Below are 16,553 nucleotides of genomic sequence, written 5' to 3'. Positions count from 1 at the left end.
CAGCTTAAGCATGTAGTTACATAGAGAATGTGCCTATTTCTATCTCAGGCAAATTGTGATTGTCCTATTGGTAACATGACTTCATTGTCATTTTTTTCCTCTGGAGACTACTGTGAGGATTCACATTACTAATACTTGTGCAGGCCTCACTCCTTAATTTAACAAGCAATGTCAATACAATAATATTTTTTCTTTGCACAGATATAAGACCTTTTTATTTTAAAACTGCAAATTCAACTCAAAGATTGCAAGATCAAATTTTGCATCTTAAAAAAATACTACCATAAACAAAGCCCACATTATAATCAGAATCCTACTTTCTTTTCTGCATAAAGCAGCATAGAACAACGGTCATTTATAGATACATGAATTCCAGGAAGCTAAACAAATAAGAATTTGTACTATAAGTAAAGTAGGTTATATAAATTTTAAATGAAGGAAAAAACACCAAATTAAGGACAAAAATGATCTTTTTCCTTCTTTGAATTGCACTCCTTGAAGTAATATAAAAAAACTCCCAAAATCAAATATTAAAAAATAATTTGTTTAGGCCGGGCGCGGTGGCTCACGTCTGTAATCCCAGCACTTTGGGAGGCCGAGGCGGGAGGATCACGAGGTCAGGAGATCGAGACCATCCTGGCTAACACGGTGAAACCCCATCTCTACTAAAAATACAAAAAATTAGCCGGGCGTGGTGGCGGGCGCCTGTAGTCCCAACTGCTTGGGAGACTGAGGCAGGAGGATGGCGTGAACCCGGGAGGCGGAGCTTGCAGTGAGCCGAGATCCAGCCACTGCACTCCAGCCTGGGCGACAGAGCGAGACTCCGTCTCAAAATAAAAATAATAATTTGTTTAAATGCGTTTACAAATAATTTTCCCCGGTAAAACACAGGGAAGATCAACCAATAAATACATAAGCCCTCTTGTTTCAAACCTCGTTGCTGAAAATAATTGTAAGTGTATTATTAGTATTTACTACATTGGTGAGTGCCTGGTGATACCTTCCACTTCCATGATCTTTGCCCTGTATTGTATCTACGTGTAGATGAGGTGATTGTCAAAAATATGTACTGACTTCAAGACATAGTGTTAACTGAGGTTGTCTTTATTAGAAGTCTCAGCCATGCCTCCAGTTTCGAGATGAATCTCAATTCACAAGTTCCACTACCACCACCACCATCACTGCCCCCATATAGAATGAGACTTCTAATAACTTGAAAGAGAAGTCTATAAATATCCTGTAATCCTTTTCACTTTATCACTTTTTCCTGGCTACTTTTATCCGATAAAAACCTCAATTTATTTTTAAGCTATTAAACATGCGGACAAAGGGAATCTTAGTTTTATGCAAAAACGCAACCACGCATGAGAACTGCGCAAGTCTTTCTTGGAACGGTCTGTATTTGGGTGAAGTCATCAGACGTCATTACACTTCTTTATTTTGGGGTTGCCAACTCGTTTCCCAGGATTTAAAGACTATAACGATGATAAAAGTCAGTTTCGCACCCTGTCAAAGGCTTGGCCCGTTGCCTTTTCCTTCCCGGCAATACTCGGTTCAATTAGGTCTTGTCCCCTCATTATCTGTGAGGACTGAATTCCACCCCCGCTTTTCAACGCAGGCTCTTTGCTCGGGAAAAGTCAAACCATCCCTCAAAGGATCAAAGAGCTCAGCCATAGACAGAGCCGCCGGAGGAAAGCGGAGTCGCTGCGTCAGATGAAAGGGGCCCCTCAGCCTCACTCCTCACCGCAGCTCCTGGGATCTTAAAGACAGGGTCAGGAGGATCAGGAGGGACAAGAGGGATGGAGGCGAAAGGCTGGATCCTTAATCCAGGCCGGAGACAAAGGTGAGTAACTGCGCGTGGTGGACGGGAAGATGGGCAGTAGGAGGCTCCTCGCCCCCTAGCCGGGTGGCGTGACTTCAGGAGGACCCAGAAAACCAGCCAGGACTGGGTAGGACAGAAGGTCCCAGGCGGGGCGGGCGAACCGGCTCCTCGTGGCACGGGCGAAGCTGGGAACGCCCCCTCCAGGCCCCGCCCTCCCGCGTCCGTGCCGGGAACTCGAACTTAGGTAAGCGCCCGGGTCACGCGCCGGGGCTGCCCCGCTGCCTCCAGCTTCCCGGAGCTGGCGTCTGGGAGGAAGAGCGCGTGCATCACGTCCTCCTCCCCGCCCCGCCTCCGGCGCACTGCGCACGCGCTGCCGCGCCCCCCCCTTTCTCGGCCCTCCGAGGGTGACGGGGTGAAGGCGGGGTAACCGAGGTGGGGAGTCCACCAGAGCTCCCAGACTGCGAGCACGCGAGCCGCCGCAGCCGTCACCCGCGCTGCGTCACTGCTCCGGGGCCCGCCCTCCTCTGACCCCTCCCCTCTCTCCGTTTCCCCCTCTCCCCCTCCTCCTCCGCCGACCGAGCAGTGACTTAAGCAACGGAGCGCGGTGAAGCTCATTTTTCTCCTTCCTCGCAGCCGCGCCAGGGAGCTCGCGGCGCGCGGCCCCTGTCCTCCGGCCCGAGATGAATCCTGCGGCAGAAGCCGAGTTCAACATCCTCCTGGCCACCGACTCCTACAAGGTAAAGCTCGGGGCGGGGGCAGATGAGGAGGAGCGGGGCGCGCTGGGGACGAGCGCGCGGCAGGGGGGCGGGGGCGGCTGGGGCTGGGGCTAGGGCTAGGGTCGCGGCGCGGGGAGGCCCGGGGGAGGCGCGGGCGGCGGCGGCTGGGGCAGGTGAGGAGGCGCCGCAGTGGGCAGGAGGTGGCTGGAGGAGGATGGAGGGCTGGGCAGTGGAGGCGGGGCCTGGGGGCGCGCGGCGGCGGCGGCGCGGCGGGGGGCTGAGGCGGGGGGCTGAGGCGGGCCCCAGCGGACACCCGGGCTCCGGTGCTCGGGGCTCGGGGCTTGGGCGTCGCCGGCGAGCGCATGCCCTTCCCTGAAGCGCGGCCCCTTGGCCTGGAGCTGGGACCAGTTAGGTAACGGCCCCGGGGGCCCGCAGTGGAGAGTGAGCGGGGCTTTCCCCGCCGGGCCAGCCCGGCGCGCTCGCCCCTGGCTGGGCAGGTAAGTCTCCCCGGGGGCGAGGTGGGAGAAGTCCTGGCGCGGGCGCCGGAGCAGCCGCGGTCCTCTGCGGCTCCGGCGCGGAGGACACTCGCCTGGCCCCGGTAGCCGTAGTGGATTCCCCTGTCCCACTGCGCCGGGCTCCGTTTCAAACTCCTTGGCACCTAGTGATTGCTCGTGCTCCTTATTCCTGGGTGTAGAGGCCGCTCTGCTCTTAACTGCTTTAGGGTCATTACAGGATTTCTGTGAAAAGGAAAATGAAACACGAGGATTTAAAGGAACTGTAGCTTTAACCCTAGAGAACATGTGGAGAGGGAAATGGCACAACGTTGCGTTCACATGCCCATTGAACACTTGCGTGGGTAGCTGCCACATTCAGTTGATATGAAGCACGCAATAGTGAAGGGAAGAGGTAAAGTAAATTTTACTTGAGCAGCATAGTGGTTTGGAATACAGTGGTAAAACATAGTACTCTCATGTTTTTGTTTTGATTCTTTTTTTTCTTTTGTTTTTAGCCCTCCTCCGATATTCCGAGAAAGTATTTTAGAGAATTCCATTTTACTTAAGTTTTGTCTGTTTTTTTCCAATCAGCTTAAAATGCTGTTTAGGATATTTAGATAGGTTCTTGAAATCGAGCCAAGATCCATCAACAAGTTGTCTTTTAGATGCAAGTTTAAAGTATTGCAAAATCCGAACACTATCAAGTATGAATCTTGACAATATTGTCAAGTATACGTGATAATACCTCAAGTATGGTCCTTTACTTGGTCCTAAAACCTCCTCTTGTGTTCTCTTGGTTCAATCATAGTGTTTTCAAAATTTTAAATAGTGATTTTAGAATAGCCTCATTCATAGTTTTGTAGAATTTTTTCTTAACTAAATCTAAAATAACTGTCAGATTTTTTTTTTTTACATGTTAGCCAAATGTAAAGGGAGGTTGAATAGTCTAAATTTTAAAAACAGAAGAATGCAACTTCTTTTAGTTTGCAGTTCCTCTAACCATTATACATAAGGAATGTAAAATTACTTTAACATAAGTTTTCTGGGGTGCTTTTAGTTAGAATAGTGAATTACCTTAAAGGTTTCTAATCTAGTGAGCCATACTTAATTGCACTATTAGAATTTGCACCTATTTAATAAATTTTACTTCTGTCAACTTTCAAGTCAGACTGGTATGTTTTATATCCTTTATAATATGAAACTTCAGAATATTTTCGTCTTAGATTTTTCATTTTTTCCCCAAAAGTCACCTCTAGAGGATTCAATCAAGTCGATATGTTTTATACCAGTGGCTTACCGCGGTATGCTAAAATAGACTGTGTATTCCACAGTCACATTTAAGTCTTAGGTTTCATTTCCCTTATGTTTTTAGGGGTCCTTATAACCTATTTTATATTTTTGTCTTTTTATCTTAGGAAAAAGGACAAAAATGATAATCTTGAGGTTAGAAGTAATGAAACTTATTTAGAAATTACACGAGAATGTTACATATCCTTATCAGTGCTTACAATCTATTGGCCAAAGTTGGGAACTCTAGTAGTTTCAGATGTGTTGATGAAGAGAGCAAAATATTGTTGATTGCTTCTTTCTAAAATTGAAGAAAGAATAATTGATTGCCTAAGCACTACGAAAGTTACTTTGCAAGTAGATGGTATGGTAGCAAGCACATGACAATGGGAGTTTTGTTTTGTCTTGTATCCTGTCAAGAGAGTCCAGAACTATTTAGACCAAAGGAGCATTTGAAGTATATACATTCACTTCTGTAACCTCATACTTTATTGTATATAGTAAGGAATTAAGGACACAGACGAATGTGGTTCCTCTATTTTCATCGTGGTTCTTGTTAGAAGTAAGGACACAGTTTAAACCGCATTATCCATTAGTTATGAAATGTGCTGTCCGGTGTAGGTTGCTTCTCAAAGGGTCATCTGTAAGCTGGTTATCTAGAATTCAGCATAGTTTTAACCATTTATTTAATAAATGTTGGTGACCTATTGGGTATTATAAAAGAAGACAAAGATAAGTAGTATTTTGAAATCCAGGATGGACAGAAGTTGATTTTATAGAAGTTTCAAAGAGCTGTGAAATTTATATATGGTGATTAGGAATTCAAGGCAGCTTTTTTTTTTAAAAAAAAAGAAAATTTTGCTTCCTCTAATGGCCAAGTAACAAATTTTTGTTGCTTGTCTTTCACTGCTTCTGAGCGGATGCTTCGGTATTGTCACGGTGGCTCCTGAGGCAACCTGAGCCTCATGAGTGGGGTACTGTTGCAGCTTGTACCCCAGAGAATGCCTGTGCATTCATAAAGATATATGTGACATTGTACATATATTTCAATTTTTCCATTATGTTTTGTTATATAGGAAAAACTTGAGCACCATAAATAAAATATATAAATCATGAATATACTTGATAGGGAGATTAATTTAGGTCATTAATAATTGAGCTGGTGTTCTTGTTGTGAGTTAATGAAATCTGGTTTAAAGGTGTGGCAAAAGAGATACAAGTCATTAGAAACTCCATGCAAGAGGTTTTAAGGGAAGAGGCAATATGATTATAGGTGATTTTGCAATTTCTCTCCTTCCCCAAATAACCCAAAATCCTTAAGTCATATTTATGAGTGACTATTGCTTCAAAGCCAAATAGCAGTGAATTATTTTGGGGGGCAACAGACAGATTTCCAGGGTTTAGGAAATCTTAAATAATACTGAAAAGAAGAATCAGTTATGGTTTTTGCTGTTTCTAGCACATTAGCTTTGAAGCAGCAGAAAGTCTTAGCCAGTGTTGGGCAGAGTGTATCCTCTTCTGATTGCCCTTAGATATTATATAGCTAACATAACTTGCCCTGTGACCTTGGGTATGTTATCCCATGTGATCTTACATATACAGCTTATTTTTTAAATGTTGACTTGTGATTTTTTAGCAGTTAAAAAGTATAACTGAAAAAGTGAGATAGTAGTACTTGCATTTGGTCATGTGATCCCATTGTGGGAGGAAAGATCTTCAAATCAACCCTAAGACATCAAATCAGCCCTATGGGACATCTAGAGAAGCATCTAGAGAAAACTAGGCTTTCTTTTCCCAAAAGAATTCTGTTCAACTGAAATATATGTGTCATATCTCATACTTTTTTTAAAAAAACTGTCATACTTGGAACAAGGATATTTAGCCTTGGGAATATAATTTTTTGATACAGTTGATTGGCCAGCACTCCTTAATGGAAAAAGCTGTCCATCATTTGACTTAGGGCTAGACCGTTTTTGTTCTAGGCATTAAAATAATACCAGTTACTGTTATCTAGTATGTAATAATTTTTAGAAGTTTATCCTTTCATGAAGTAAATTAATCACACAACTGAAGAGTTATGTTAAAAGAACTACGTTTTTCTGTTTGTGCTTATGTTTGTTTGTTTTTTTGAGACGGAGTGTTGCTCTGTTGCCCAGGCTGGAGTGCAGTGGCACGATCTCAGCTCACAGCAACCTCCACCTCCCAGGTTCAAGCGATTCTCTTGCCTCAGCCTCCTGAGTAGCTGGGACTACAGGCGCGTGCCACCACGCCCGGCTAGTTTTTTGTATTTTTAGTAGAGACGGGGTTTCACCATGTTAGCCAGGATGGTCTCCATCTCCCGACCTCGTGATCCACCCGTCTTGGCCTCCCAAAGTGCTGGGATTACAGGCAGGAGCCACCGTGCCCGGCCAGTTCTTTACCACATATGTATTGATATTCAGATGGTGTTCTTTTAACAGCAGGAGGGCCATGCCAGTTTAGGAAGCATTTTCACTGGGAAGGTTTGCTGGGATCTTATTAGGTATTTTGTTTTGTTTACATCTACGGAATAATTTTGTATTTATTGTAGAACCATTTTCTTTAGTAATAGAAGTCAAGTCAGTGCTAAAAAAGTTAACATGATTTAAGAGCTTTCTGTGTTAACTTTAGAATACTATGAAACTTTTTGTTAGTGTTACTTAACATTTAAAATTGAGCACTTCATTTCCCTACCATTTGATAGCGTTCCCCATCTCTATAAATGGCACTCTTATTAATGCAGTTGCTCAACCAAAAATGTGGGAGGTATTAATTCTTCTCCCTCATTATCTTCCACATCCAATTTATCAGCCTAGTTCCCCTTTACCTCCAAAAACACTGGGCAAATTCTCCCATCTAACCTAATAGCCCCTAACTCCTGCACTCTTTGGTCACCCTATAATCCGTTCTTATCCACCACTAGGCTAATCCTTTTAAAAGGTGAATCATGTCATATTCACCCCAGCTTAAAACATAATGGCTTCCCATTGCACTTGGTATAAAATCCAGGCTCCTTGGGGTAGTCTGTAAGCCTTACATGATCTCATTTCTGCCTACCTCTGACCTTATCGTGTTCTTACTGTCCCCACCACGCCCCCATACTTTTAAGTACCTACCACATTGGCCTGCCTTCTGTTCTGTCCCTTATGCCAAAGCATTTCCTGTCTCCTTGTCATTTAGGTCTTGCTCACATGTCACCTTCTCAAAGAAGTCTTCCTGGCCCCCTCTAGCCCATCATTCTCTTACATTTTCATAGCATCTATCTTGATCTGAAATTACTTAATGTATTTTTTCTTCCTTCTTCAGCCCTTATTAGTCCTTTGAAAATAGAGACCATGTCATTCTATTTACTTTCTCATCCTCAGTGTCTGAAGTAGGTACAGAGTATGTATTTGTGAATGAAGTATTTATAAAATAACAGTTGATTTGAATTTATGCTATATCATCTGATTTTCTGGTGAAGGTTCAAAATGGCCTGTTTAGTAGAAAGTAAAATGAAGAGGACAGTAAGCTAGCAAAACTAGAATCATTATAAATCCTTTTGACTATATTGTTAGAAATATTTTCTTAAAAAATTCTGCTTTAAAAACGTTTTCCCATTAAACAACATGTACATATACCCCTATAAGTAGACCTAAACATGCTCTGTATTCTTCTGTAAACTTGTTGGGTGTTAGTAGATAGTTAATAAATGGTGTTTCTTGGCTAATTATCTGCGAGTTTGCCTAGGTAACTTAGATGGGTTAGCTATATTCTAAAACGATACTCTTAAGGTTCTCCAAAGATTTTTAGAGTTCATACTTTGTTTCTAATTAAGCAGTTCAGACATTTTTGTATTTTAAATGGTATTTGTTTTCAGAGAAGGCATTCTAAGTAAAGGTAGGTTTTTAAAGTACTATAATTAGAGAACATAGCTGAAGCTTTAAAATTATAAATATTTAATTATTGTCCAGAACTGGAGCTGTATTTGTACAAAGAATATTTTCAGTATACTTTTAGACCAAGATACAGAGTTAAATAGCTTAGAGACATTTCCATTTTGCTTTTGACTCTTCATCTTCTCAGAAAAAGAAAATAACTTGCCTTCTAGTAATTTTAAATCTGATAAAGAATGCATCATTAAGTACCTGAACAGTAAGGGTCAAACTGTGGAGAAATAAAACTATGAATCAGACTTACAAACTTGTGCTATAAGATCCACACCATTTTTCAAGTTTTACTTCATCGTGTGTGCTTTTCTTCTGTCTCACTACTTAGTCCCACTAAAGAAGTTGGAGTTATTTACATTGTAAACTGGACGTTTTCATTTTTACATACATCTTGGGTGTGTTTTTAGGTAGAGGTGTCTTTTTCTTCAGTTTCATAAGTAGTTGAGGTAGTGGTCATATTTATTACTACAGACTCATTCATAAATATATTTGTTTTTGCATTTTAGTGAATTGACATAAATTTCATTGCTGCAGATTCTGTATTAGCTGTCTTGCTTAGCTACTTCTTAAATTTTATTAAAGTGGGATCAGTCCCTGGATTCTAACCTTAATAAGCCCTGACATATACTTCTAGCTTTTGATGAGACTTCCCTGTACCTTTTAGTATATCACTGTCTGTTGTACTTAAGGAAAACAGCTCCAAGTCTCCTGCTTGACTTAAACTCTCAGATCACTTGTTACTATAAAGATTTACCTCCAAGGTTGTCTGTGTGCTGCATTAGGGGCTATTTTTATAGAGTTGCAAGTATGCTACCATTGGCAAGGAAACAGCACATTCATTCAGAATCATCAATGGAAATATATTCATCTTAGGATTCTTGTACTAAGCTATGAAGATTCTTGAGGATAGAGCCAAGTTTTACTGAGATTGAGACTGTGTACCCAAAGACAGCATTGGCTTTCCTGAACTTGAGATCAAAGCTAAACAGGAAAAATGATTTATGTTCAAAGTGATCACTCATGAAAAATGGTCTGCAAAGATTTATTCCACCATTGCCATGATTCACCCTGTATCTTGATTCACCCTGTATCTTAAACCTTAAGGCACTATTATTCCTACTCTTGAAATTGGGCAAATACACATTATTCTTCCACTTTATTTTTTATTGGTAAAATGTTTGAATTTATTTATTTCCATGTTTTAACCATATTAAAAGTATAATGAACACTCACTTTTTACTTTTTCTTTCTTAAAAGCAGATAAATTTTTTACATGGTGGCTCTTACCCAAGTTCATGGAAAAGAAATTTGTGCTAAGGAAGACCTCTTCGTATTTTAAACTCATAAGGATTTGATGTTTCATTGTATAAGAATTTATTTTCCAGTTAGTTCCAGTTAGGTGGGTGATTTGACAAAGGGAGATTACAAAACAGGATTTTTTTTTACTTTGCTGCCACCGCCATTGCTGTCATCCAGGTTTTCATAGTGTCACTATGAAGACTAAAAGTGATCATCCTCAGTACCTCATTGTACAAGTAAAGTAGTCATGTTAAGTCATTGACTTTTGGAACATACCACATTGAGATATTAGCAGTACCAAATTCTGCTGTCTTTCAGTTCATTCCTTTCTGTTGTGGGTGCCCATTAGGCAGCTGCTTCTCTCTCTCTTCGCCTGGATGAAGGACTGTTCCCCAAAACCAAATGAAATACTTTTCCAACCTAGAGGCCTTGTAGTAGATTTAGTGTGCTTGTATGTAAAATTTAATGCTCTCCTGTGGTTTTAAGATACTGAACGCTGAAAATATCTTAGATACTTATTTTTTATTTGGTATAGCCAGGAAAAGAAACTGGTTAATAGCAAACAAGAAATATAGTTTCTCTGGTTTTGAAATAACTTCAAGCCTTTTCTGTTGTGATTTATAGTCTACTCATCGGTGTTTTCTAACAGAAGTGTATTTCTTTACATAGGTTACTCACTATAAACAATATCCACCCAACACAAGCAAAGTTTATTCCTACTTTGAATGCCGTGAAAAGAAGACAGAAAACTCCAAATTAAGGAAGGTGAAATATGAGGAAACAGTATTTTATGGGTTGCAGTACATTCTTAATAAGTACTTAAAAGGTATTACTTTTCCTAGTATATTTTAAACACTGCTTATTACTCTTAACTCCTTTAGGAGTTCTTTTAGAATTTTTAACAAATCTGTTAATTTGGATGCATTAAATCATATAATTTGGTGTGTGTTTGATGTTCTAAGTATGAGAAAAGTTTTCTGAAATAAAAGATTTTTTTTTTTTTTTTGGAAACCAAGTTTCGCTCTTGTTGGCCAGGCTGGAGTGCAATGGCATGATCTCAACTCAGCGCAACCTCTGCCTCCTGGTTTCAGGCAATTCTCCGCCTCCTGAGTAGATGGGATTACAGGCATGCACCACCACACCCAGCTAATTTTGTATTTTTGGTGAAGACGGGGTTTCTCCATGTTGGTCAGGCTGGTCTTGAACTCTCGACCTCAGGTGATCCACCTGCCTCGGCCTCCCAAAGTGCTGTGATTACAGGCGTGAGCCACCACTCCTGGCCGAACTAAAAGTTTTGAAATAAGTTTAGAAAAGTCATTAATTTTTGGAGGCTAATCTTGTTTGTTATACTTTAGTCATTAATTCAAAGTAAAGGAGTTGTTAATGAACTGGAAACTCCTTTTGAATTATGGTAGCAATCAGAATATTTTTATATTAGCCAGTTTTACCTTGAAGACCTATTTTTAAAAACTACCTGTGTCTCTGGACTTAGTTGCAAATGCATATTAAAACAAAAATCCCCCAATTTCTGTGCTTTCTTATTTGAAAGGCCATTTCTAATCCATTTTTGCAATGGTGTTTCTAGGGGGAAAACAGTTCCCAAACACATTATACATGTTGGAAAAGTTTATCTCTAACCTTTTGAATTAAACAATTTCAGAATTGAAAACAGTAAGTTGAATTTTAGGCCAATAACTCTTTTCTGTAATCTTGACTCTTTTAAGATTAGGCAGTTCAGATAGTCTTATACTACTGAAAACCTAGCTAGATATCAGAAGTAATTATTAGTGGCAAGAATACCAAAGTTAATACCAAAGTTTTTTTGTTTTGTTTTGTTTTTAGACAGGGTCTCACTCAGTCACCCAGGCTGGAGTGCAGTGATGCAATCTTGGCTCACTGCAACCTCTGCCTCCCAGGCTCCAGCGATCCTTCCTGCTCAGCCTCTCAAGTAACTGGGACCACAGGCTCGCACCACCATGCCTGGCTACTTTTTTATAGTGACAGGGTTTCACCATGTTGACCAGGCTGGTCTCAAACTTTTGAGCTCTCAAGCGATCCGCCCGCCTTGGCCTCCCAAAATGCTGGGATTACAGACATGAGCCACCACGCCTGGCCCCAAGATACTTTAAATGAGTTTACTAGTTATCTTGTATTAAGTTACCAGCAACTGATAGCACACTTTAATTTAGTCATACAACTTAAGAACTCTGTAAAATATTACTCATTATTAATTATAACTAAAATGTATTGATTACCTATTCTAGGCCAGCATTATTGTAAGTGGTTCATATGTCTTAACTCATTTTGTCCTCACAAACATCATATAAGTGGGTACTCGACTTTTATCCTCATTTACGGATAAGAAAAGTTAATTAAAAGTGTGTTGTTTGGGGGGCAGACATTTAGTAATTGTGGAAATTACTGACTTACCAACCCTAAAGATGCCACATTCTTTACGAACGAAGTGAGAAGTTTCATTTGGATGTAAGAAGCTTTTGAGTCATCTCAAAGTTGAAAAGTACCAAAATTAATCGAGAGAAAAAAATTAATATCATTTTTAAAAGCTGTGCAAGTAATTTTTTCTATTACACATCTGCTTTTACAATAAATAAACATTTATACTTTGAGTTATTAAAAGTACAAATTCCTTTTCTGACTCTGCTGTTGACTCTGGGTGAGTCATTTAACCTCTTAGTTATATTTTTAATCCATAGAATGGGTGAAATAGCCAAAGATATTAATTCTATGACAGTTCAGCAACTCACAGAATGCACCTTTAGAAATGTAAACAGGACATGTATATTCTTTTAGGTAAAGTAGTAACCAAAGAGAAAATCCAGGAAGCCAAAGATGTCTACAAAGAACATTTCCAAGATGATGTCTTTAATGAAAAGGGATGGAACTACATTCTTGAGGTAAAAGATGGTTTCATGTTTTGATCTGTTTCGGTTTTTCTTTTAGTTCAAAACTTCTTGCAAAGGAATTTGTTTTTGTTTTGTTTTTTTTTGAGACAAAGTGTCACTCTGTCACCCAGGCTGGAGTGCAGTGGCACAATCTTGGCTCACTGCAACCTCTGCTTCCTAGGTTCAAGCTATTCTCCTCCCTTAGCCTCCTGAGTAGCTGGGACTACAGGCACGCACCACCACACCTGGCTAATTTTTGTATTTTTAGTAGAGATGGGGTTTTACTGTGTTGGCCAGGCTGGTCTCAAACTCCTGACTTCAAGTGATCTGCCCACCTTGGCCTCCCAAAGTGCTGGGATTACAGGTGTGAGCCACCATCCCTGGCTAGAATTTGAATAAGAGATTAGAGTATCATTACAGTTCTTTTTTGTTTGTGATCTGAATATAATGGCTATTTCATAGCCGTTATATATCCATCACTACACATAATTCTGGGAAGTTTCTCACTGAATAGTGAGAATGGCTTGGTGCTGATCCACAAAGTTGATTTTTAGTCTTGATTGTATTGTATTTATATCTAGTATGTTTGAATTCATTGCCTAAATATTAAGGCACTCAAAGACATGGTAATACAATTATAAGAGTTAAATATCCCGTGGTGGTTTCCTTTTATTACAATGATCAGTTGGGAATGGAATCTGTTGGCACATCTTGATGTTGAGTGTTACTTTAAGTCTCACAAACGAAAGTTTCTTACATTGAAAAGACTGTCAAACACAGAATAATTAGAAATACTTTAACTTTCATGCCTATATGACAATACTGAGCTATACTATTTGGTACTTATGGGTCTTGAAAAAGTCAGGTAAGTACTCTGTGCTGCACTTTTCCTGTATCTTAAATAAGGTCAATAGAATCTGTGAGCTATCACCTGTACTTGCTCCATTTCTCTTCTGTGAGGTTTGTTGTAAGGATAAATACAGTAATAAGTTAGGTACTATGCTTATTACTATACTGTCCAGTGGCCAGGGCAATAAGTCGTTTGATTATATGATCAGAAAATCTTGGGGAACTAAAGGTTCTCTAGAGATCATCTGGTCTAACCCCATTTTACAAACAGAATCTGAGACCGAGAGATGGCAAGTGACTTGTCCAAGGTCTCCCCGCTGCTTTTGAGTCCAAACTAGAACCTGTAGGGCAATGTTCTTTTTGCTATACACTGTGCCTCCAGTGCTTGTATTAAACAGATTTTTCTTGTATTTAATAATCAGGATTTCTGAAACAGCTTGCCTTCCTAGTGAAAAGTTAGGCACAGCTCTTAGCTTTAAAAGGGAGGTACAGTGTCACATAACAAATAACCTTCAGCCTAATTTTGGAGGCAATTATTGCATTAAGAGGAAGTCAGTTAAGTCAGACTCGAGTGTTAATTGCCAAGATTGTGTGTTTGGCCTGTCTCATAGTTTCAGGTCCACGACCAGAATAGAGGGAACCTATTTCAGTTCTTCTGCAGGGATTTCCCTAGCTCTCCTTCTCTCTCGTTTTGTTTTCTTTTGTTCTTTAATAGCAATCCTTTATCTTTCAATCTGCAGCCTTTATTTTGTGAAAATGACGAATTTAGAATAAAGGTAGTGTTCTTGGAATACTTTTAGAATATGTTGGAATAAACTCATCCTTTCTCATTTTCTCAAAAAGCAGGGAAGAAGCAACAGTTTGGTTTTGATGAGTTTGGAATTTTCTGCCACTTGTAGTGATAAATGTTCTTAGCAGAAGCACGTGGCAGCATTAAACTTAAAAATTAATATCAGTACCTATGTTAATAATTTTAACTAGTTTTAATTTAGAAGGATAAGATTATTCTGACTAGATTACAGTAACATCTACAATTGCAATTTCTATGAGGATATTCTGACTAGATTACAGTAACATCTACAATTGCAATTTCTATGACAGTAAATTTAGCTTCTATAAAACGTAAAGAACGTTTAGTAAAACAGCAGGGAATTGAGTATCATCTGTTGAATAAATAAATTTATCATTTTATCCTGCCAGAAATATGATGGGCATCTTCCAATAGAAATAAAAGCTGTTCCTGAGGGCTTTGTCATTCCCAGAGGAAATGTTCTCTTCACGGTGGAAAACACAGATCCAGAGTGTTACTGGCTTACAAATTGGATTGAGGTAAATTGTTTTTTTAATTCTTATTTAACATTAATTGAATAAAGACCATTGAACTGAGATTACAGTTTAGAATTTGTTACTAATAAAGCTATATAATCTCCTATAATTTACTTAACCTTTCCAGGCTTTCTATAAAATGACAGACTAAATAATCTTTAAGGTTTCTTCTAGTAGAATAGAATGTTCTGAGATTTTGTTTAAATCAAATTATTGAGAGTGATTGTTTTTAAAACCTAGTTGGCTTTCATCTAATTCATTGCCATTTTAAATGTGTATTATCTTAGAGCAAACTTAGAAAAACAGCACATTTCTAGTAACTTACAACATTCAATGAATGATAAATGTTCAAGTTAGACTAAAGGAACTTTATTCCAACTTCTAGTAACTACTTTCTTCATTTTTCTCTCATCAGTTTAGGTCCTAGGATCTACCATCTGTTACTTTTCAGTTTCTCATCTAATTATAAACAAGATCTGCTATTCATATTGTTTAATTTCTCAGGAAGGGTACATTTTGGGCTTTGGGTTTATACTGCGAGCCTTTTTTTTGTTTTTCTTGTATGTATACCTAAGTAGTCATATGTTTTCACATGGTCAGAGTTTTGATAATAATACTCTACTTAGTTTCTGAACAGTTTAATAATAGATTTAATCCATGAGAGGAAATACCCTCGAAAGTTACTATAGAAATAACACCTTACTATCTGGTGGCATTTACTTAGTTCTTAGAACTGACTAATTAGTTTATCGGTTAAAGTAATTTGCTATTATATTGTAAAATAGTACATTTGAGGCTCACTTATAAAAATTGGAAAACATCGAAATATAAGAGGTCCAAGAGGGTGTTTGAAACACATTTTGCTAAGTTGACAGGAAATTAATAGACTTTTTATGGGCCATTAACTAATAATACACTCAAAAAAAGGTACGGTTAAATAAAGCTTTTAAATAGTCTATACCGTATACTAAAACTAAATTAATATTTAGGACTGAAATAACATATTGATTAAGTACCAGCAATGTACCCAAAAAATGCTGGGCACGGAAGTTAGAGTAAGATGTTTTACTTAAAAGGGCCTTTGAGTGAGAGGTGGCAATTCATTCTGAACTAACCACTAATATCATTAAGAATTAGTGCTGAGTTGGTAGCAGGAAATAGGTAATTCTGTCTAAAGGAATCATGAAATGGAAAATAAATAAGCTTTTAATAAGGAGAAGGAAGAGCTGAAGAAATGGCAGAGTGTTCTTAGAATGACAGATAGTCCTATGGGGACTGCAGCATAAAAGTGAAAAATGTATAAGATAAACCTTTAGATGGTAAGCAAGGCAAGATTCTCAAAATCTGTGTGAATCAGCTCCACCCCCGCCCCATGGACAGTAGATGACCGTTAATGGCTTTTAAGGAAAGATGCAACCTGGAAAAAAAGAAAAAAACTTGTTTTAGAATGGTAACCACTGGCAATATGAAGAATAATTAGACTAAAGAATAGAGGTAGGATAATCATGGGCATTGGCAGTGGAATTGAAAGAGTAATTTCAGAAGCAGAATGGTCAGATGTTGGAGGTGATTGGTTATAGAGTTTAAGAATTGTACTGATTTTCTATTGTGTAACAAACTACCCCAAAACTTAATGGCTTAAAACAACTATTATTTCTCCTGATTCTGTGGTTGACTGGATGGTCGTCTGCTGGTCTTGCTTAGACTTAGGCATCTGCATTTAGCTGAGGGTTCAGCCAGGGCTGGACAGCCTTTAATGGCCTCATTCCCATGTCTGGGGCCTCAGGTCAGATAGCTGGGACTACCAGGTCTCACTCCAGAAGAGGCTTCTTCAGAGCATGGTAGTCTTGGGGTTCTAAGAGAATGAGAGTAGAAGCTGCAAAACCTCTTGAAACTGGGGCTTGGGAGTC

At 39.3% G+C, this 16,553-nt stretch overlaps 1 protein-coding gene across 1 annotated transcript in view; it reads left to right on the top strand.

The window, feature by feature from the left end:
* Positions 1 to 2,406: 2,406 nt before the first annotated feature.
* NAMPT (nicotinamide phosphoribosyltransferase) overlaps positions 2,407 to 16,553 on the top strand; it is a 36,204-nt gene continuing 22,057 nt past the window's right edge. The window contains exons 1-4 of the mRNA XM_004046013.5: positions 2,407 to 2,559; positions 10,235 to 10,391; positions 12,377 to 12,480; positions 14,518 to 14,646. Of these exons, the coding sequence (XP_004046061.1) occupies positions 2,503 to 2,559; positions 10,235 to 10,391; positions 12,377 to 12,480; positions 14,518 to 14,646 (447 nt within the window). The 5' untranslated portion in view covers positions 2,407 to 2,502. The remainder of the gene's footprint in view (positions 2,560 to 10,234; positions 10,392 to 12,376; positions 12,481 to 14,517; positions 14,647 to 16,553) is intronic.

This window comes from Gorilla gorilla, chromosome 6, assembly GCF_029281585.2.
Source record: "Gorilla gorilla gorilla isolate KB3781 chromosome 6, NHGRI_mGorGor1-v2.1_pri, whole genome shotgun sequence".
Classification (NCBI taxonomy): domain Eukaryota; kingdom Metazoa; phylum Chordata; class Mammalia; order Primates; family Hominidae; genus Gorilla; species Gorilla gorilla.
Note: the sequence above shows the minus strand (reverse complement) of the source record. Positions and strands in the feature narration are given on the sequence as shown.